A 23,620-nucleotide genomic window follows, 5' to 3' on the forward strand; every position below is an offset into this window, starting at 1 on the left:
ATCTCCAGATCACCGGAATTGAGTTCAGTTAGCGATCTTCTCCTTCGTCTTTGTGGCACTCCTCTGCCAGAGAAATCTCCTCTTCCTGTCATGGCCGCCGCCGCCGCCCGCCCCAGCTTCTGCTCGCTCATAGCCAAGCCTCTGTTGTTCCCGCTGCTGCTGTTGCTGTTCCTGTCGCCATCGCAATTAGCGCTCTCCAAAGTCCACCTGCATAAATGGGACATCTCCTACCAGTTCAAGTCCCCGGATTGCATGAAGAAGCTGGCGATCACCGTCAACGGCGAAACACCGGGCCCTACCATCTACGCCCAGCAGGGCGACACCGTCGTCGTTCAAGTCAACAACAGCCTGGTCACCGAGAATACGGCCATCCATTGGCACGGCATCCGCCAGGTACTCCCTTCTCTCGTGTGGAACATAACAAACAGGAAAAGAAGCAAAACAGAGGAAGAGAAGCGGCTGGAAATCGATACGTCTAATTTCTCCTCTTTACTGTTTGATATATTGTTTCCGTCCAGATCGGAACGCCTTGGTTCGACGGGACGGAGGGCGTGACGCAGTGCCCGATCCTGCCCGGAGACACTTTCGTCTACAGATTTACCGTCGATCGAGTAGGTTCAAGTTTAAAATTGAAGTTAGCAAGTCGCAAATCAGTGTTGATGATGACGGCGGTCTCTGTTTTTGTGTGTGTGTGTGTGTGTATTTCAGCCGGGAACTTACCTCTACCATGCTCACTACGGGATGCAAAGGTCTGCGGGGCTCTACGGCCTGATCCAGGTAGCCGTGCCGGACGGCGTCGCCGAGCCGTTCGCCTACGACTACGATCGCAGCATCGTCCTCAACGACTGGTGGCACAATAGCACCCAGGAACAGGCCACTGGCCTCACCTCCATCCCCATTGTCTGGGTGGGAGAGCCTCAGGTGAACGAATTTGGAGATCGAGAGCACTCTATCAGGATGAGCGATCGATGTCTCATGTCTCTCTGCCTCTCTGTTTCAGTCTATCTTGATCAACGGAAGAGGAAGCTTCAACTGCTCTCTCTCGGGGCCAAATCAAGTTTGCAACGCGACCAACCCCGAGTGCTCGCCCTTCGTCCTCGCCGTCGTCCCCGGCAAGACTTACCGCCTTCGGATCGCGAGCTTCAGCTCCCTCTCGGCTTTCAACTTCGAAATCGAGGTGCGTGACTCTGTCGAGATTTTACACTTGCTCGGCGACCGGTGCATGCTTACTTATGTCGTCGTTTGGGCAAACGATTGCAGGGGCACAATTTGACGGTGGTGGAAGCGGACGGGCACTACGCGAAGCCCTTCGTCGTCGAGAATCTCACCATCTACTCCGGCGAGACCTACTCCGTGCTGTTCACCGCCGACCGAGACCCCGGGCGCAACTACTGGCTCGCCGTCAATGTGGTCAGCCGGAAACCAGGTACTCCGGTGGGAACCGGCATCCTCAATTACTACTCAAACCACCCCAGAAGGCTGCCGCCGAGCTCGCCTCCGTCTGGGCCTCCGTGGAATGACACTGATTACCGGTTCAACCAAAGCAAGGCCCTCCGGTCACACCCGGCCTACGTCCACCCGCCGCCGCCGGCTGTCGATCGCAGCCTTCTCCTACTCAACACGCAGAACAAGGTGGAGGGTCGCGTCAGGTGGTCGATCAACAACGTGTCGTTCAACATGCCCCACACGCCGTACCTGATCGCGCTGAAGAAGGGCCTGCGCCACGCGTTCGACCAAGCGCCGGCACCGGAGACCTACGACTACAGGAGCTACGATATCTACATCAACCAGACGAATCCCAACGCCACGATCTCGACGTCGATCTACAGACTGGAGTTCAACTCGACGGTGGACGTGGTGCTGCAGAACGCGAACATGATGAACCCCAACACCAGCGACACGCACCCGTGGCACCTGCACGGCCACGATTTCTGGGTGCTGGGCTTTGGGATGGGGAAGTTCGTGCCGGGGACGGACGAGAAGGAGTTCAATCTGGTGGATCCGATCATGAAGAACACGGTGGCGGTGCACCAGTACGGGTGGACGGCAATCCGATTCCGGGCGGATAACCCCGGCGCGTGGGCATTCCATTGCCACATCGAGTCACATTTCTTCATGGGAATGGGCGTGGTGTTCGCCGAGGGTGTGGACAGGGTCGGCAGGCTGCCGACCTCCATTATGGGCTGTGGCCATTCTTGATCCTTCATGTCCATACAATCCAATTTGTAGCTCCATTATGGGCTGCGGCCATTGTAACTGTATCTGATTTTTCTGCCTATTGATTGCGTGGACGTGAAGGATCATGGCCGCAGAACATAATGGAGCTAGGCAGCCTGCCGGCCTTGTCCACAACGGCGGAGCCGCATTCAAGCCTGCTGGGCTATAGCTCGGGTCCGAGAGAGTTTAGAACAGAATAAGCTCAAATTTATCATGGGAAAAAAGGAGAGTGCATCTGGGGTGACGGGTTGGCGTCAACGTTGATAGTCCATTGCGAGGGATCAGCCTGAGTACATCATCCGGACTGACTTCCAAAGTCAATGGCAATACCCTTTGGTTCCTTGTTGCTAAAATGAAATTCCTACTAATGCAGAGGAATATCCTTAGCCGGAGTTAGGGTACAACCAAAATCCTCGTCTCATGGAAAAAGGAGGAAAAAACCAAGAAGTTCTAATTTTAACGTGCCCAATTGAAAACAGTCCTCCTCCTCTTATGCCACCCATTTATGTAGGGGCCATTCTCATATTGGGATGATTATATTATATATACATAGATATTTTTCTTGATACATAACAACAAAAATGTAGGATCATTGAAAGCTATATATTCTGTTTTAGTTATTAAAAGTATAATACATTGTTGCTTTATACTACACTAGTTGAATATAGATTGTCTTAGAAGTTAACAACTGTCATACATATTTTTTCTATATAAAATTCTATTTTATAGCCGGTATAATCTCACTCAGAATATCCTATTAGATCAAAGTTGTTGGTCTTAGGGTACTAAATTCCTATATTAATTGTCCCTTTAATGTTTCTTAATCAAACCATGTAGGTAAGTTTCTTAAATACCCAAATCATGGCCCCCGGGATTATGGTACGATGGCAGGGCATCCAGGTTGCCACCCAGACATCCACGGTTCGATCTTTAGCTATGGTGAATTTACAAGAATTTTTTCTCCAAATGGAGCGTGCAACCAAAAGATGCTGGGCTTTTTGGCTCGTGGGACCAAGCCGGTCACCCTAGGGATAGTCAATGAGATTAATTGGGTTTAGCATTTTTTAAAAATACTCAAATCATGGAAGGAGGATTGATTTGGGACAAATTATGTGGGGACGGGTCGATCACACATAGGACTAGTCAATGAGGCTAACTGAGTTTATCATTTTTTTTAAAATACCCAAATCATAGTCCCCTCGGGGTGGTGCGGTGGTTGAGATATGGGGGTGTTGCCACATGAGGTCTTGAAGTCGAAACTTGGCTTGTCCGAGCATGCCTTGCCTATCTGCACTAATGGTGTAACGACCCGGCCCCTCGACCCCTTAGGCGGCCCAACTGGCGGCCCATTTGGCGGCCCCTTGGTGGTCCCTTGGGCGGCCCAACTGGCGACCCCTTATGTCGTCGACCGACGACCCTCGGCCGTGTCGTTACTCACTAGGTCTTTCCACCCTTGGCCAGTGGATTTTTGTCTTCCCCAGGATTCGAACTCTAGACCTCCAGGCTAAGTACTAGAGTTTATGAATCCTGGTAGCCAAGTGAACGCCAGGGGTTCATAAACTCTAGTACTTAGCCTGGAGGTCTAGAGTTCGAATCATGGGGAAGGTAAAATCCACTAGCTAGGGGTGAGAAGTCCTAGTGAGTAACGGCATGGCCGAGGGTCGTCGGTCGACGACATAAGAGGTCGCTAGTTGGACCGCCAGTTGGGCCGCTCAAGGGGTCGAGGGGCCGGGTCGTTACAAATGGCTAGTAGTCATTCATGATTTACCTCCTCCATGTTGGCATAGGAATGAGTTGGTGGGGATGCTAGAGGCAAGCGAATCATTTTTTTTTTGCCACATTAAATACACAAATCATGCCCTCGGGGCTATGGTACAAAGGTAAGGCATCCAAGTTATCACTTAGACACCCATAGTTCGATCCCCAGCTATGACGTATTTATAGAAATTTTTCCTCCAAATGGAGCATGCAACCAAAGGATGTTGGATTTCTGGACTGCCCTCAACGAGTGCTTCCAGATTTACCTTGGTGGTTGGTGGGAAAATTTCGTGGGGTCGGACCGGTCACCCCTAGAGCTAGTCAATGAAGCTAATTGAGTTTATCATTTTTTTGCTTAGGGATGGGTTGGCGGGGGCGTTGGAGCGAGCGAATCACCTTTTTGCCACATTAAATACCCAAATCATGGTCCCCTCGGGGCGGTGCGGTGGTTGAGGCATGGGGTATTGCCACATGAGGTCTTGGGGATGAAATTTGGCACGCCTGAGCATGCCTTCCCCCATTCCGTAGCCACCTGCATTAATGGCTAGTAGCTACTCGTGATTTACCTCTTTCATGTTGGTATAGGAACTAGTTGGCGGGGGTACGGGGGTGAGCGAATCGCCTTTTGCCATATTAAATACCAAAATCATGGTGGTGTAGTGGTTAAGGCATGGGGTGCTGTCACATTAGGTCATGGGGTTTAAACTCAACGTGTTCGAGCATGCCTTCCCTCATGCATTGACAACTGCACTAATGGCTAATAGCCATCCGTGATTTACCTCCTTCGTGTTGACCTAGGGATGACTTGGCGGGGGCACTGGGGGCGAGTGAATCGTCTTTTGCCACATTAAATACCCAAATCATTGCCCTCGGGAGCATGGTGTCATGGTTAGGTCCTCTAGTGATAGATCAGGGATCTAGAGGTCGAGGCTTAACTACTGCGTATTATTGAGAATTTTTCTCCTTAATGGGTAGTAGACCTAAGTGTTGGTGCAACCTTAGGTCAAGGTTGACCTGGTTGACCCGACTCGAGTTGACGTGACTCGAGTTGTATTTTGATGTTTGACCTGGGAAGATTGTCGGTGCAACCTTAGGTCAAGGTTGACCTAGTTGTGTTGCATGTTGATGTTTGACACTCGTGAGAGAGTTCTATTCTTGATGTGGGACAAGAATAGATGTTTGGGAGATTATTGGTGCAACCGTAGGTCAAGGTTGACCTGGTTGACCTGATTCGGGAAAAGTCCAAGTATGGAGACTTGGCACGGAAAAGTCCAAGCAGGGAGCTTGGCACTGGAAAAGTCCAAGCAGGGAGCTTGGCACTGGAAAAGTCCAAGTATGGAGACTTGGCACGGAAAAGTCCAAGCAGGGAGCTTGGCACGCAAAAAGTCCAAGTATGAAGACTTGGCACTGGAAAAGTCCAAGTATGGAGACTTGGCACGGGAAAGTCCTAACTGGGATGTTAGGCAGTTGGAAAGTCCTGGTGAGTGAAGCCAGGCAGTGGAAAGTCCTAACTGGGATGTTAGGCAGTGTGGAAAGTCCTGGTGAGTGAAGCCAGGCAGTGGGAAAGTCCTGGTGAGTGAAGCCAGGCAGTGAGAAAGTCCTAACTGGGATGTTAGGCAGTGTGGAAATCCTGGTGAGTGAAGCCAGGTGAAAGTCCTGGTGAGTGAAGCCAGGCAAGGGAAAATCCAGATGGATCAGGGATGATCGGACTTCTGGTGTTGGAAAGTCCAAGTAGGTCAAAGGGATTGACCGGACACTTGGCAGGGAGTTCTAGCAGGTCAAGGGAGTGACCAGATGCTAGGGATGAAGTACCAATAGGTCAAGGTTGACCGGATATTGGTTTGGAAGTCTTGGGACTTGGTTTGGGCAAAAACCAAGCTCTGGATCGATCACCAGACCGATCCAGTGATACCTTGTTTGCTCTGATCGGTCTGGTGACCGATCAGATACCGAACAGAAGCTCTCTGTTCGGTTACTGATCGGTCTGGTGACCGATCAGCAAGCGAACAGAGGCGAAAAGAAAGACAGGCTGATCGGTCCACAGACCGATCAGGCCATGTCCTGATCGGTCTGGGGACCGATCAGGAGACGATGTCGCTGAATGAAAGCCAAGAGTAGGGATCGGTCTGTGGACCGATCCATCTGTGGCCTGATCGGTCCACAGACCGATCAGAGTACGCACAGAAGGTTCTGTGCACTGACTGATCGGTCTGGGGACCGATCAGAGCAGGGCCTGATCGGTCCCTAGACCGATCAGGGCTTCGATCGCGACACCTGATCGGTCTGGGGACCGATCAGGTGACAAACAGAAGCTTCACGCGCCTAGGCTGATCGGTCTGCAGACCGATCAGGGTTCTAGCCGTTGCGACGCAACGGCTAGTTTCTTCGCTGTCTTCTTCGCAGGTATAAAGGGGTCGAGAGCTGTAGCTGCACTACTACTTCTTCCTCTTCTCTTCTGCTACAGAGCTGCTGTTCTGGTGCTTGAGTTTTGTTGAGCTCTTCTTCGCAAGCTTCGCGTGAGCTTCCGGCTGGGTTCCTGCTGTTGTAGGCGTCGCTTGAAGTTGCTGCTTCATCCAGCCGACAAGAAGGCAAGCGAGTGCTATTGTATTCATATTGTATTGCTTTTCTTGCTGTTCTTGTACTCGTTGTTTGCTGTTGCAAACGTTTGTGGCGAGGTTTCTCCACCCACAAGGAGTATATTGTATTAGCCGGTTCTCCGGGGACTCATCCACCGACGGATTGACTGGACTCGTCCACCTTACGGACACGCCGAGGAGTAGGAGCCCTAATCTCCGAACCTCGTTACATCCTCGTGTTAAGGTTTGATTTCTTCTCTTTCGTTTCTTTGTATTTTCCGCTGCGCTAACACGTTTCGTAGGAAGAAACAAGAAAGATTGGGGTCGGCTATTCACACCCCCCCTCTCTAGCCGTACAAAGGATCCCAACAAGTGGTATCAGAGCGAGGTCGCTCTTCGACGGATCAACACCCGGGGGAGCACGGGCTAGAGATGAATCTCTATGGAGAAGATGTCACGATTCAACCCTTCTACGAGTCTCACGACAACTTCACATATTGGAAGGTAAGGATGATGTATTTTCTTAGGACTAATATGTTAAATTGGTTTTGTGTACAAGAAGGGTTTTCCCCTCCGATGGATGAGGAAGGAAAACCTATCAAGAACAAGGAGTGGACGAAGGAGCAAATCCACCAATCAACCATCAATGATGAGGTAACGAAAATTATTGAATTCTCTTTACCTAATGATGTGTTGTGTAGGATAGGTGAATACAATAATGCTAAGGAGTTGTGGAACAACTTGGCCAAACTCCATGAGGAGAGCTCCACTTCAAATCATGGAGAGGAGACAAGTGAGTCATCAAGTAGCTCACATCATGGAGGTGAGGAATTAGAGGAGGTGAGTTCTTCTTCAAGATCGGAGTACGAAGAAGAAGCTTCTACCTCCGGGAGGGATGAAGAAGAGAGCATCCATCCATCCTCGACCCTAGGTAACTCAAACACTTTAAGTTCAAGTAAATTGCACATTATGTGCTTTGAGTGTAGGGAACATGGACATTACAAGAGTAAGTGTCCAAAGAGGGTAAGAAAGACTCCACCGGCGCCAAAGGTCAAGGAAGCCGGAGTCTCGAAACGCAAGGGCAAGGAGCACATCGTGTGCTTCCAATGCAAGCAAAGGGGACACTATAGGAGTCAATGTCCAAGGGGGAGGCAACCTCACAAGGACAAGAGGCCAAACACATGTAAAGGGGGAGCTAAGGCAAACCCTAAGGTAACCTCTAAGGTTCATTTTTGCAATTCTAATAAAATGCATGCTAGGAATTTTATTGCACTTGTCGATAATAACAAGCATGATAACCTTAGGAATCAATACATGTGCTTAGGAGCTAAACATGTGAATCTAGATAAGGATAATTCTAGAAAGGCTAACCCTAGGATCAACCCATCTAAGGCTAAGGATAACCTAGGTAGGAATCCTAAATCAACTAGACATATGCCTAGGAATACCTCAAGGAAGAGTGATAAATCAAAAATTGAGGTATTAGAGAAGGAGAATCAAGTCTTGAAGTCAAGACTTGATACTTTGGAAAAGACTCTTAAGAACATGGAGAAGTCATCTCTAGGGTTTAAGAGTCAAAAACCCAAGTCCAAGGACAAGAAAGGTTTGGGTCACAAACCTAAGTCCCAAGTGGTCAAGCCCACTTATCATAATGTTCCATTCGATTATGGAACAAAACCTAGGGCTAGGAAGACCACCACCAAGGTCACAAGGGGAGTCACCCCTAGAGTTGATCTTGATGAGTCCCAAATGACCAAGGCTTCAAAGCCTAGGAGGGTCATTAGGAGGGTTGCTAGGGAAGTCATCCCTAGTGAATATTTAGTGAACCCAATGAGCTCACATAGATATTGGGTTCCTAGGAGTATCTTCTCTATCCCATAGATGGGTTAGAGAGTGTCAACTCCAATAAGAAGGGTAGTTAACCCAACTTTGAGGAAATTGACACTCAAGGAGCATTTTCAAGGTTTTGTGAACCTTTGAAAATGAAAATGAATTATCGTTTACTCCTTGAAGAGTAAATTGTGCCATATTTGAAAAATATCGATTTTAATCTTATTTGGCAAAATTTAAGAAAACCTAGAGAAATACCATAATTGGGATTTTGGTTTTCTCTTAGGGATATATGGGCAATCTAGGATTAGAATTTAAGTTAGCTAAGTGATTAAGGACACTTAGATAGGTAATCTAGGTATTTTATTTGTGTTAACTTACCATGGTTGTTTGCCATATGCCATGTCATGACATCATATTTAATTTATGATCATTTGAAATGCCATGATAATGCTTAGGTTATTATATGTCATGTGTTAGTTTAGTTTCAAACTTTATGCCATGACATCATGACATTGGCACATGTTTTTACTTATGATATCATTATATGCCATGTCATCATCTCTTGCATTATAATCAATAAAATTGATTTAAGGACAAACATATAATTTGATATTGAGATCAAATTGATGTTTAGAAAATGCATGAGAACTTAGCCTAAGTTGACCTTAACCCATATCTCACATCAAATTGACTTGAATGTGGTTTGATACACCTTAGATGTGTGTGAGATATTAGGATCATGAGTTAGGATCAAGGTGCATAGTTCTTGTACCTAGATGAGCCTAATTCAAGAAATGGAGGATCATAGGGAAAGCTTGTGTACAAGTCATGTACATCTAGCCCTAAGATTATGGTCCTAAATTCAAATGATTTTAAAAGCATTTTAAAATTGATTTGAAAAACCTTGATGAAGCTTTCCTATTGATAGCATTCATCATTGAACATTATGATACAAAGTTGAGTTAAACTTGAACTATTTCAAAGTTTTTGAACTTTGTATCAAGATTGAAAAATGGAAACTATTTTCATAGAAAATTATTTTTCCGTGATAGTATATGGTATGAGGAGTGTATCCTCAAAATTTTACGATTTTTGGAATTTTCTGAAATTTATTAGGAGTTTCTGAATTTCCGGAAGGGAAATCAAATCTCGATTTCAGAGTGTGGATCGGTCACCCGACCGATCAGAAGTTCCCTGGATCGGTGACGATCCAATGAGATCGATGAAGCGTGGATCGGTCTGGGGACCGATCCAGGGGGATTCTGATCGGTCCGGGACCGATCAGTGCGTGCCAGTTTCTGATTTTCAGCTGTTGGTCTGAAATTTCAGCTGGAAGTTGGGTTTTGTGGATTTCTAAAGGTTTGAAACTCGCCAAGACATTGTTGGTGCAATGGTCAAGGGGGAGTTGACCTTTAGGGGAAGTTTTACCTAATTGTCAAGGGGGAGTTGACTTTTAGGGGGAGTTTTTACTCCAAAAGACTTTTAAGGATTAGTGATATGGGATTATCACTAAGTTGATTGTTGAGTTTAGTATCAAGGGGGAAATTAAGAGTTTCAAATGAAAGGTATGAGACTTTCATTAGGAAGAAACTCTTGACCTTGATACCCTCCTTTTTCTTTTTGATGTGTGTCAAAAAGGGGAGAGTAGTCATTGGAGAATTATTGGAGAACCCAAGTTAGGTTATCGGGTTAACCTAAGCTAGGGGAAGAATGTCAAGGAATGTTCAAGGAAGAACATTGGAATTCTTTTTGATGTGTGTCAAAAAGGGGGAGAATTATTGGGGAACCCAAGTTAGGTTATCGGGTTAACCTAAGTTTGGGGGAGAAACGTTCAAGGGAGAATATTGGAGTTTGGAAAGAATGTTCAAGGAAGAACATTGGAAAACCTGAGTTAAGGTTATCGGTTTAACCTAACTTGATTATGGTTTTGTCAAACATCAAAAAGGGGGAGATTGTTGGTGCAACCTTAGGTCAAGGTTGACCTGGTTGACCCGACTCGAGTTGACGTGACTCGAGTTGTATTTTGATGTTTGACTTGGGAAGATTGTCGGTGCAACCTTAGGTCAAGGTTGACCTAGTTGTGTTGCATGTTGATGTTTGACACTCGTGAGAGAGTTCTATTCTTGATGTGGGACAAGAATAGATGTTTGGGAGATTATTGGTGCAACCGTAGGTCAAGGTTGACCTGATTCGGGAAAAGTCCAAGTATGGAGACTTGGCACGGAAAAGTCCAAGCAGGGAGCTTGGCACTGGAAAAGTCCAAGTATGGAGACTTGGCACGAAAAAGTCCAAGCAGGGAGCTTGGCACTGGAAAAGTCCAAGTATGGAGACTTGGCACGGAAAAGTCCAAGCAGGGAGCTTGGCACGCAAAAAGTCCAAGTATGAAGACTTGGCACTGGAAAAGTCCAAGTATGGAGACTTGGCACTGGGAAAGTCCTAACTGGGATGTTAGGCAGTTGGAAAGTCCTGGTAAGTGAAGCCAGGCAGTGGAAAGTCCTAACTGGGATGTTAGGCAGTGTGGAAAGTCCTGGTGAGTGAAGCCAGGCAGTGGGAAAGTCCTGGTGAGTGAAGCCAGGCAGTGAGAAAGTCCTAACTGGGATGTTAGGCAGTGTGGAAATCCTGGTGAGTGAAGCCAGGTGAAAGTCCTGGTGAGTGAAGCCAGGCAAGGGAAAATCCAGATGGATCAGGGATGATCGGACTTCTGGTGTTGGAAAGTCCAAGTAGGTCAAAGGGATTGACCGGACACTTGGCAGGGAGTTCTAGCAGGTCAAGGGAGTGACCAGATGCTAGGGATGAAGTACCAATAGGTCAAGGTTGACCGGATATTGGTTTGGAAGTCTTGGGACTTGGTTTGGGCAAAAACCAAGCTCTGGATCGATCACCAGACCGATCCAGTGATACCTTGTTTGCTCTGATCGGTCTGGTGACCGATCAGATACCGAACAGAAACTCTCTGTTCGGTTACTGATCGGTATGGTGACCGATCAGCAAGCGAACAGAGGCGAAAAGAAAGGCAGGGTGATCGGTCCACAGACCGATCAGGCCATGTCCTGATCGGTCTGGGGACCGATCAGGAGACGATGTCGCTGAATGAAAGCCAAGAGTAGGGATCGGTCTGTGGACCGATCCATCTGTGGCCTGATCGGTCCACAGACCGATCAGAGTACGCACAGAAGGTTCTGTGCACTGACTGATCGGTCTGGGGACCGATCAGAGCAGGGCCTGATCGGTCCCTAGACCGATCAGGGCTTCGATCGCGACACCTGATCGGTCTGGGGACCGATCAGGTGACAAACAGAAGCCTCATGCGCCTAGGCTGATCGGTCTGCAGACCGATCGGGGTTCTAGCCGTTGCGACGCAACGGCTAGTTTCTTCGCTGTCTTCTTCGCAGGTATAAAGGGGTCGAGAGCTGTAGCTGCACTACTACTTCTTCCTCTTCTCTTCTGCTACAGAGCTGCTGTTCTGGTGCTTGAGTTTTGTTGAGCTCTTCTTCGCAAGCTTCGCGTGAGCTTCCGGCTGGGTTCCTGCTGTTGTAGGCGTCGCTTGAAGTTGCTGCTTCATCCAGCCGACAAGAAGGCAAGCGAGTGCTATTGTATTCATATTGTATTGCTTTTCTTGCTGTTCTTGTACTCTTTGTTTGCTGTTGCAAACGTTTGTGGCGAGGTTTCTCCACCCACAAGGAGTATATTGTATTAGCCGGTTCTCCGGGGACTCATCCACCGACGGATTGACTGGACTCGTCCACCTTACGGACACGCCGAGGAGTAGGAGCCCTAATCTCCGAACCTCGTTACATCCTCGTGTTAAGGTTTGATTTCTTCTCTTTCGTTTCTTTGTATTTTCCGCTGCGCTAACACGTTTCGTAGGAAGAAACAAGAAAGATTGGGGTCGGCTATTCACACCCCCCCTCTCTAGCCGTACAAAGGATCCCAACACTAAGAATGTTGGCTCTCAAGATAGACCTCCATGTGCACTTCCCTGATATACCCAAGTGATCGGTGGAAAACTTCCGTGGGGCTAGATTGGTGACCTCCATGTGCACTTCCCCGATTTACCCAGGTGACCAGTGGAAAACTTCCGTGGGGTCGGGCCGGTCATCGTAGGTTCAACATTACCTAACCTAGTTAATTGTTTTTTTAGATATCCAAATCATGCCCCCGAGGCAGAGTTGCTACCATGGGATAAGGGTTCAAATCTCGACAAAGTCGAGGAAAAATGTCTTCCCTGCACTAGCCAACTATAGCTTCTCGATTTACCTTCTCACAGATGGTCGTGGGTTCGACCAGGCTGGTTTGCTAGAGTGGCAGATTCCACCTTTTGCTACCATTGAATACCTAAATAACTTCGATCCCTAGCTAAGATATATTTATAGAGATTTTTTTCTCCAAATGGGGAGCACAACCATGGGATGCTCGACTTTTGGGTTGTCTGCCGTGAGCACTTCTAGATTTACCCTACGGCTGGTATGAAACTTTTGTGGGGTCGGGCTGGTCACCCTAGGTTCGATGTTATTTAGTTCAATATTTTTTTAAATACCCAAATCACGTGCTAAAGTTTCAAAATTACCAAATCACATATCCCATACTGATTTCACCCCTCCATATTTACCCTAGTGTAGATATCGATTGGAGTTATTTTTTTTTAAATAGACCAATTTTTTTAAAAGATTAATTTGAGTTTAAAAAATTACTGCTCTCAATATATTATGTCAAATTGATATTTAAGGGCATGAATATAATAAAAAGGATTAGACAAACACATAGGACATAACTCTATGCCATTTCAAGCTCTCTAGGTCCATCAGCCGATTTCGGCCAGAAACCAACTTATGGACGTAGAAAGCTCGTAATGACATAGAACTAGGTTCTATATTCGTTTAGTTCTCCTAATTATATCCATACACTCAAATATCAATTTGGAATACTGTATTGAGAGTAGTGATATTTTAACTCAAATTACTCTTTTAAAAAATAATCTGAAACAATTGCTACATTTGTAGCAATCAATTCGAGACCATACTGTGCGGATGAACAATATTCTGAATCAATTGCTACATTATAGTAATTGATTAAAAGATATGATTTGAGTTGAAAAAATCACTGCTCTGAATATATTATGTTAAATTGATATTTGAGAGCATGAATATAATTATGAGAACTAGACAAACATACAAGACCTAATTCTATGTCATTTTCGTAAGTCAAGTTAGGTCCTGTTGTGGTTTAATTTTTATGTCTAAGTGTGCAGGAGCATAGGAGCACAGGAAGTCGAGCAAAAGACGCAGCTAGTGAGAAGGACAACACGGGAGAGAGTTGATAGGTTTGGTGCATCTTAGGGATGAGGTGCTGCGGAAGAGTACGCTGGTGGACGAGAAGGAAGTGCGCGACGGAGGGACGAGGCGTAGAAAGCTCGTAATGACATAGAACTAGGTTCTATATTCGTCTAGTTCTCCTAATTATATCCATACACTCAAATATCAATTTGGAATACTGTATTGAGAGTAGTGATATTTTAACTCAAATTACTCTTTAAAAAAATAATCTGAAACAATTGCTACATTTGTAGCAATCAATTCGAGACCATACTGTGCGGATGAACAATATTCTGAATCAATTGCTACACTATAGTAATTGATTAAAAGATATGATTTGAGTTGAAAAAATCACTGCTCTGAATATATTATGTTAAATTGATATTTGAGAGCATGAATATAATTATGAGAACTAGACAAACATACAAGACCTAATTCCATGTCATTTTCGTAAGTCAAGTTAGGTCCTGTTGTGGTTTAATTTTTATGTCTAAGTGTGCAGGAGCATAGGAGCACAGGAAGCCGAGCAAAAGACGCAGCTAGTGAGAAGGACAACACGGGAGAGAGTTGATAGGTTTGGTGCATCTTAGGGATGAGGTGCTACGGAAGAGTACGCTGGTGGACGAGAAGGAAGTGCGCGACGGTTTCGAGGGACGAGACGTAGAAAGCTCGTAATGACATAGAACTAGGTTCTATATTCGTCTAGTTCTCCTAATTATATTCATACACTCAAATATCAATTTGGAATACTGTATTGAGAGTAGTGATATTTTAACTCAAATTACTCTTTAAAAAAATAATCTGAAACAATTGCTACATTTGTAGCAATCAATTCGAGACCATACTGTGCGGATGAACAATATTCTGAATCAATTGCTACATTATAGTAATTGATTAAAAGATATGATTTGAGTTGAAAAATCACTGCTCTGAAGATATTATGTTAAATTGATATTTGACAGTATGAATATAATTATGAGAACTAGACAAACATACAAGACCTAATTCCATGTCATTTTCGTAAGTTAAGTTAGGTCATGTTGTGGTTTAATTTTTATGTCTAAGTGTGCAGGAGCATAGGAGCGCAGGAAGTCGAGCAAAAGACGCAGCTAGTGAGAAGGTCAACACGGGAGAGAGTTGATAGGTTTGGTGCATCTTAAGGATGAGGCGCTGCGGAAGAGTACGCTGGCGGACGAGAAGGAAGTGCGCGATGGTTCCGAGGGACGAGAAGCCAAAGCGGAAGGTTGCTCGAGAATGCCAAAAAAATAGGTTCGGGTGAGTTCTATTCCGGATGGCCGAAAACACCCAAGGGAGCGGAGCTGGAGAGGAAGATCCAAACAAAAAGTCAACCAAAAGTTGACTTTGGTTCGGGCGCCCGAACTGGGTCCATGCGCCCAGACCCAGGGCACCCCGGGCTCGCGTGCAACCAAAATTTGACGTGGAGCTGGCTAGCCATCTCTCCTTCTTGCAATTTAATATTATAAATTTTATTGAGAATTAGATCCCTCTTGCTTACCTTAGTGTCGGACGCACCCTCTGCAACTCGATCAGCTTTTGCCACAGTTCTTTAGCGCTCGAGAATGGGCCGACACGGTTCAGCTCCTCCTTGGTTAGACCACACTGAAGTGTACAGGTTACTTTGGCGTTTGCTTCTACTTTCTTGATTATGCTTGCATCCCAGTTCACGCATGAAATCGGTTTTCCAGAGTCGTCGAGTGGAAGTTCAAGACTGGTTTGTATGATCATCCATACCTCGAAGTTAGTTTGAAGGTACGACTCCATCCGACCCTTCCAGTAACCGAAGTCATCTCGGGTGAAGAGCGGTGGGGGGGGGGGGCAGTGCTATAGCCTTTTTGGAGAGCCATTGAAAGCGAAATCAATTGCACAAAGAAAAAAAATCAAAAAACTCGTCCTAGGACTTGATCCTGGATTAGTAGTGCGGTTTAAAAGAAAAATAAAATACGATCTCGAGTGGTGTTGCACCGACTTCAAGAGAAGAATTTGATTACGAAAAAATTAGATCGGAAGGCGACAAGAATACCGATTCCGATCGACTTCAAAAAATTGAAAAACACCACAAAAAACATGCTTGATTGGTGGTTGCACCAAATCAAAGCGACTCCGCTCTGATACCAATTGTTGGATCGGGAAGCGCTTGAGGGGGGGAGGGTGAATAGCGCTCGTGGCTTTCACTTATCGTTTTCGAAAATTCGACGAGAGTTAAGCAGCGGAATAAGAAAACAAACACAAAAAGACGCCAAGTATTTACTTGGTTCGGAGCCTAGGGCGACTCCTACTCCAAGGCCCACGCTCGTTGAGCGTTTACTTTGGGAAACAACTATAAATGTACTAGAAATTATACCGACACTAAGAAATCATAAATTTGAAGCTCCGAGTCGTCGGGGTGTTGCTACAACACTTTTGGAACATCTCTTGAGCAGCACACGGAAGAAGGATCACTTGGAATGTGTTTTTTCAAATTGTTGGTTGAGATCTCCTTATAAAGCCTGCTGAGGGCGTCCTTAACCTCCTTGAGGGCGCCTCTAATTGTCGAGTCAGCCGCGCGTGGATAAGCTGAGACTTCTTCGTCGCTCATCCTGTTGAAGGCGCCTCCATGCTCCTTGAGGGGCGCCTTCAAGGCTGTCCGAGGCGCCTCAAGCCTCCATGAGGGCGCCTCCGGCCTTGCTGCGCGCATTTCTCCTCCTCTGCACCCGAGGCGCCTCCAAGCTCCATGAGGGCGCCTCGGGTATTGTTCATCCGAGACACTTTACTTTTTAGTCCCTGTAAAACATGTTAGTCTACAAAATACCAACATATCCTGCAAAACAAAGTTAGCACATAATAAATATAATAACAGAAATATTTTGGCAGTCTCCGGACTGTCCGGTTCTGACTTCGAATTTCCGACCAGAAACCCTAGGTCGAACCGGTGCCTACTGTTCCCTCCGCGGGGAACACGTCCTCACCTACTCCACTTAAGAGAGCATACCTGATGTCAGTCCGGTCCTCCAGACCGACTGGACTTTCTTCCTAGGGTTACCACCCCCTAGGATTTTTCGCCACCTAGGGTTACCACCCCCTAGGACCTAAGGTTACCGCCCCTTAGAGTTTTCCACCACCTAGGGTTACCACTCCCTAGGACCTAAGGTTACCGTCCCTTAGGGGTTTCCACCACCAAGGGTTACCACCCCCTAGGATTTTCCACCTGCTTAACTGTAGTTAGGACTTTCCTGCAAACTCATTCACACACATTAGATAACAAACCAACTTAACTTGAACCCTTTGACATAATCAAAATACCGGTTCGATCGTCGGATGCTTCCCGCACAAACAGAATGAGTACTCGACCAATAAAAATCACAATAAGGTTTCACCATGTGCTCCCGACTTAACTCTCTGGTCGGGTTATTCTCTATCGTTTGTACAATTTTTTCTTCCTTATGATTTGGGGCATCCTGATTCCGCAAGGAAGGAAAAGGCACCCTTCGATCGGCCATAGTGGTCGCTGACGTTTGGACTAGTACTTCCTTCCTTTTGATAAATTAAGCTTTTTCTACTTAGACATATTTGATAGCCTGAGCTTGTAACCCATCAAAGTCAGTCGGGGACTTTTTCATCAGGGATCTAAAGAAATCCCCATCGATTAAGCCTTGAGAAAATGCACTGACTTGCATTTGGGGATTGACCAAAGGTGCATCCATGGCCACTCTGTTAAAGCTTTGCAAATAAGGATTCCATGGGTTTTTATTAGAGGGCGAACAGGTCATGAGGGATCTTGTAATACTTTCGACTGGTGGCAAAATGCCTCATGAATATGGTCTTAAAATCCTCGAAAGACTGTATGGAGGATGTTGGAAGGCGGTTGAACTATCTTTATACCGAGCCTGATAACATCATTAGAAAAACTTAGCATTTGACCCCATCTATCTACTGATGTAATAAGGCAGCATTTTTAAATTTAGAAAGGTGGTCTTCAGGATTTGTTGCATCATTATACTCTCCAATTTTTGGGGTTCGGAAATGCCTTGGAAATTTATCTTTAAGGACTCTTGATGAAAAAGGAGGGCCTTTAGCATCAGGTTTTTCACTAGACAAATACATCTTTTCCTTAGAGGGACTTCGATGGGGGATTTCCTCTAAAGACCCTAGAGATTCTTCCCTCATAGCGAAAGTGCTAGTAGGGGCCCGGAATGCGCCTTTTGTGTTTCTCCTGACCTGTTCAACCTAGGCTATAATGTCGGTGCCACCTCTACGGATTGGGACGACTGCTCATTTAAGGGCACAAATCTCGAGAATGTTGAAGGTTAGTGTTGCCCCTTAACACCGCTTGTACAGGAGGCGCCACAAGTTTGTTGAACTCTTTTGTCGTTATGGTGATAACATTTGCCCTTTCGTTAGCTTTCGCACTAGATCGTCCAAGGTCATCCATCTATCATCTCAGTCCAGTTCCTAGCTCAGTGTTCCCACAAACGACACTAATTTGATCCTGCCTAAGAACGGAGATGTATGACTCACTGGTAATACGTTGTTGTTACTGCTAACGAGGAAAATGGCGTGGCTTTTATTCTATGAAGAGGAAAACTCACAAGAAATGAATTAGAATGACAGCCAGGGAAATTCTCGGTGAAGTTACTCCGATGCTCAAATCAATTACGGAAGAAGAAGGTGTTTATCGGAAATTAGGGTTTTTGAAAGGACGTGTGCACGTGTACCTTTGCTCATAAGAGTCAATCACATTTTATAGGACGGAATTTCTCTAACACATTCTTCCCACACCCCCCTTGTTTCTTGTTGTCGTGGCCATGTTCTCTGACATAAATGTCTATTACGATCCATTTATGTTTAAGTTAATTGCTGTGTTTTTTTGCCTTTCTTCCAATAACAGCTACCGTATACATTATCTTCCGAGAATAGCATAACGCTTCATTGCTCCAACCCTTGATAGTTAGAACTGTTTATTTGAGGGAGCTTGAATCATGAGTCGAGAGTTGGCTGTCAGGAGCCGGGAGTAGTCGGGAGTCGGAGTCGAGAGTCGAGAGTCGAGAGTCGGGAGTAATCTGGAGTCGGGAGTAGCTAGGAGTCGGGAGTAGCCGAGAGTCGGGAGTCGGGAATAACCATGAGTTGGGGTCGTTGTTGACCCTGCATGTTATTCTGGCTTGATCATTAACCTTATTAGCCACATTGCACCTAAGGGATACCCTTGCATCAAGGTGCATAATCAAATTTGGACTTTCGAGCACCATCAGCTCGATATATATGAGATGCTGTGATCTTAAACTCAGGGGCAGCAACCTCCGCCTCCTCTATCACCACCTCCTGCTAATGATGATGATTGATCGTTATGATAGTTGGACTATTATTATTGTACTAATTATCTTTGTCTAACTCATGTATGTTTTGACGTTGGCTTATGTATGGTTGAATATTTACTTTTTGATCGCCACTATTGTATGACGTTGGATATTCATTCTTTTGAAGTAATGCTCTGATGTTGTTTTGTGTTCCTATATAGTCCTATGCTGTTTGTTTTGTTTGAATTGCATGTTTTTCCTTGTGTTCTATGTGAATTGTCGCTATGATCTTAAAGGGGAAGCTTCATCCTATGTCATATGCATGCTTATAGGGGTAGCTCCGTTTTTTAGAACTCGTTTTATTTTTGACGAAGGAGGAGAATTAGAGTTTTTAAGTTCATATATGGCATGTGTAGTAAAATTTATGTAGTGTGTGATGATTATGACTACGTGAATTATTCATTACCATGATATCATTAGATAAGCCTAAACGAGTTGTCAAATATTAAAAAAAGACATATTATTGGAGCAATCATGTTCTGGTATGCCGTTTTGATATTTGACCGTATTTAAATTAAGATGGATAATGCGAAGTCTCACCTTCGTGTTAAGTGTGTACGAAAAGTCATTGCAAACTTGGAGATGGGAGGGAAGGAATGGAAGTCCAAGAAGTAAGGAAGTCAGATTCTTGACAAAAGTAAATCCTGGCAAGTCTAAAGACCGACTATAAGACAGGGAAGTCCAAGAAAACTGAAGACGGGATTCTTGGCAACCATTCAAAGTAGGAGATTGGACACAGTGCAAATGAAGACTTGGAGATACGAAGACTCTAAGCACAAAAATCCAGAAAATAGGATCTCTTACATGAGGTAAACTACAGTTGAGGGTAGACGAAGTCTAGGCAAACTCAACCATAATAATAGCTAAAAATAGTGCAACAGTTGACTGATACATCTATATCAATCGATTGATGGTAAAAGGAGATGTCTATTGGGAGTTTAGGATTTGTGAGACCCCAAGTTAGGCTGAAGGGATGACGACAGTCGATAACATAGCAATAGACTAATGTGCTAAACCCTGAAACAAGTTGAGGGTTTGTGCACAATAACTTTAATGGTCGAGTTGCACAATCGATTGATAGTAAAGTGAATAGAGTTTAGCAATCGATTGGGCAATATGACTAATTGATTATTAGTCGATTGATCAAAGATGTCAGTTGATTATTTTAATATTTCGGAGAGAAGGGAAAGTTCTCAGTTCAATGGGTCAATTCAACTGATAGATATTAGTTGATTGTTAATATCATTTTAAAGAGAACAGAAAGTTCTCAGTTCAGCTAGCCAACCCGACTAAAAGGCATCAATCAATGGATTGGGTGTTTCAACGATAACAGAAAGTTCTCAGTTCGACTGTCCAACTCGATTGATCGTTATCAGTTGAATATTATTCAAAATTTAGGATGATATCAATTGTAGACCAGAAGTCAGTCATCGTTCAACGATCGAGTCAACAGTCAACACATACCCCAATTGATTCATAGGTAAGAGCAGTGAGAGGAATGTGCCAAACTGTGCTTGACTAAAAGCTGTATAAAAGGAGATTTTAGCTTCTATTCAATCTCTCCACTCTTGCTCTTTCTGCCCACGATTTATGCTTGAAGGCTTACTCATTCATGCTTGCAAAGTGAAGAATAGATTGCCTTTCAAGGTTTTTCATTTTCTCTTCTTTCTTTCTTGTTTCACTGCTTCATTGATCTGTAATTTGTTATCAAATGTTGTAAGAGATTTTTCCATCTCAGATGGCAAAAGGTAAATACATTGAGATTAAACCCCAGACCTTATGATGACAACATCTCATGCGCTAGCCACTAGACCCATCCGAAAGGACGAGGTTTTTCCATCTCAGGATTTTATTAGAGGAGGATAATACCAGTGGTAGTAGAGATTAGGTAACAGTCTTAGGAGGCTGAGAATTATGTAAAATCCTGGTGTTGTGTTTGTAAACATGACTAGCATCGCACCGTCTTAATAAGGTTAATTTACCAACAAATAAAATATTTCAATTTACAAGTCAACTATGTAGTTAATTCATATAAGGTTACTTACTACGCAATTGACTTACAATGTCAAAAGACTATGTACAGTAGCAGAATTAATAACACAATAGGAAAGATGGAATCTAAGAGAGATTTGTAGACATCATCCAATACTCATCCAGCTACGGTATAACAACCATGCAGAAGTAAACCCGATTATGATTCAGAGTTGTTAGATGGTTTGGAATTGACTGTTGTAGTTCGGAACCGGTTTGATGGTTCTTAGGATCGACTTTTAACTGTAATAGTCGAAATGATTATGGATCATGATTCGAAGTCAATTCATGATTCGAAACCATCAGTTTCATTGTTTGGTTCACCATAATTCATCACAGTTCAAGATTATTACATTAAAAAAAATAAAATTATAAATTCATAAAAAAATAAAAATAAAAAAGATTTGTACTTATTTAAGTTGACTACGTATTCTCTTAAAATATAGGAGAATTAAAGCTCATGCATTTCTTTTACCTTTTTATCTTTTTACCTTGAGAAGTGGTACACTAGTATTGCTACTCACATCTCTTTTCCATTCCTAATAGTATTTGTTCCTTCAATATCAAATTCTTTGACTTCTTCATCTGATAGTTGCATTCTTTATATTCTTTTTTTACCCCTGTTCCAATCGTCAAGTAATACTTGGGCTTCCAACGAATCGAGAGATAAAATCGATCGTCGTTCATCTAAAATGTTAGCATCAACATTGAATATTTCATTCATTATTATAATAAAATTTATACTTTTATAAATTTTAAATTATTACTATTATTAGTATTTTGTGTTTCATGAATATTAATTTGTATTTCATATTTTATATTATATTCTTTATAAATATCATATTATATACAATATTATTAGGATGAATAATCTTTAAATGGATTAAAGTATATAATACAAAGTTAATATTTCTTGTGAACTTCTAATTTATATCTAGTGTCTACAGTAAATACAACTAAATAAATTTTAGGAATAAGAAAAAAATATTTTTCTCATTTCATTTTTATTACTTATATACATAAAGATAAAAATTTATTGATATTATTTTTATTTAAAACTAATACTATACTGTAAAAACATTCTTAAATTAAACGAGAACTAGGATAATAAAAATTGAAAAGTTATTTAGTTACATCATTAAATATTTTTAAAATTTTACAAATACTATTATACATATTTCATTATTGTGAAAATAAATATATATTAATATTATTAATATTTTGTACAAAAAATGAACATAATAATTCTCTATATTGAATTGATAAGTTGAATTCCAACGTGTTAGTACATCACGTTAACATTTTTTTGGCCTTATTCCATTATTTTTATAAAATCTACCATATTGTTTCATTATATATGAACATGATCATAAATAAGAAATCACAGATCTAATTGGTTTAATATAATTTTCTAAAATTTTTAATCATCTTGAACACATAAATTTAAAATATGATATATGCAACGAATATGAAAAAAAATAAACCACCCATAATATGTCACATATAAATTTTAGTTCAATAATACTAGCAGTATTAGAACTAACATTATCAAATGATATTAAAAATATTTTTAAAATTAATCCATATTCTTCTAAAATTAAACATAATAATTATGATATTATATGCAGTATGTAATTCATCAAAAACTTTATAAGCTAACAATTTATTTTGGATATTTTAGGAGTTATTAATCTAATAGCAAGTCACACTCATATACAAATGTATTTGTCAATTATCACTCCAAATATCATAATATAAAGAAATTTTATTATTTAATTTGCTAAATTCTTTAATTATTTTTTCCTCTTATTTTACTATTTTTTTAAATTGTACTAGTAAACGTACGTAGTTCTAAAAACACATTTAGCACATGAATTAAGAGATTATTTACAAAAATTTTCAAAAGTGTATTTCAATCTAAAACTAAATCAAAGATGTTCTATAAAAATAAATCTCTTAATTTCCTATTAGCATATAAAAATAAACCAAAATCAGTACTGCAACTAGTGAAAGATCTAAAAAAATTATGTTTGAGAACGGTCAATTCCATATTCCGTTGGGTGCTTCGCTTCTATATATCATTTCAACGACCCATAGCCGATGGTGGTTTGGAATTCATAGAAAGCATTACATACTTACATTTTGCACGTAATTCTCCCAACGGAAAAATGACCTTCTCAAAATATTTAGTAAAAATAGAATATTTTAAAGAAGGAACTTTCTGAATCTTAGAAGTAATTGCACTGTTACTTCCTTGTGTTTTAGGTGTGGGAAGTTGATTAGTCTCATTTGGATTCACTATTTCCTTATCCCTCCAAGATCGAGATGATGAACCTCCTCAGTCTCCTTCCATTGTAATTGAAACTCAAAAGTGGAAGTTGAAAGCGTGTAGAATTAGAGTTGAAAGCGTGAAGAGATGGGTGTGGAAACAATGAAATGAGCTCTCAATTTATAAAATTTGGAGAGTAACGGATACTAAATCATTGTTATTGATAAAAAAAATGATCTCAACCATCGAAAAATACAAAAAAACCCCTCCTAT

The 23,620-nt window shown here is 42.9% G+C and overlaps 1 protein-coding gene across 1 annotated transcript; it reads left to right on the forward strand.

The window, feature by feature from the left end:
- On the forward strand, window positions 1-2,278 carry LOC122046447 (L-ascorbate oxidase-like). Its single transcript, XM_042607155.1, has 5 exons — window positions 1-393; window positions 519-611; window positions 709-921; window positions 1,001-1,177; window positions 1,261-2,278. The coding sequence occupies exons 1-5, from the start codon at window positions 91-93 to the stop codon at window positions 2,197-2,199; spliced, it is 1,725 nt and encodes a 574-aa protein (XP_042463089.1). The 5' UTR covers window positions 1-90; the 3' UTR covers window positions 2,200-2,278.
- The last annotated feature ends 21,342 nt before the right edge of the window (window positions 2,279-23,620 follow it).

The sequence above is a fragment of the Zingiber officinale genome, chromosome 2B (assembly GCF_018446385.1).
Source record: "Zingiber officinale cultivar Zhangliang chromosome 2B, Zo_v1.1, whole genome shotgun sequence".
Taxonomy (NCBI): domain Eukaryota; kingdom Viridiplantae; phylum Streptophyta; class Magnoliopsida; order Zingiberales; family Zingiberaceae; genus Zingiber; species Zingiber officinale.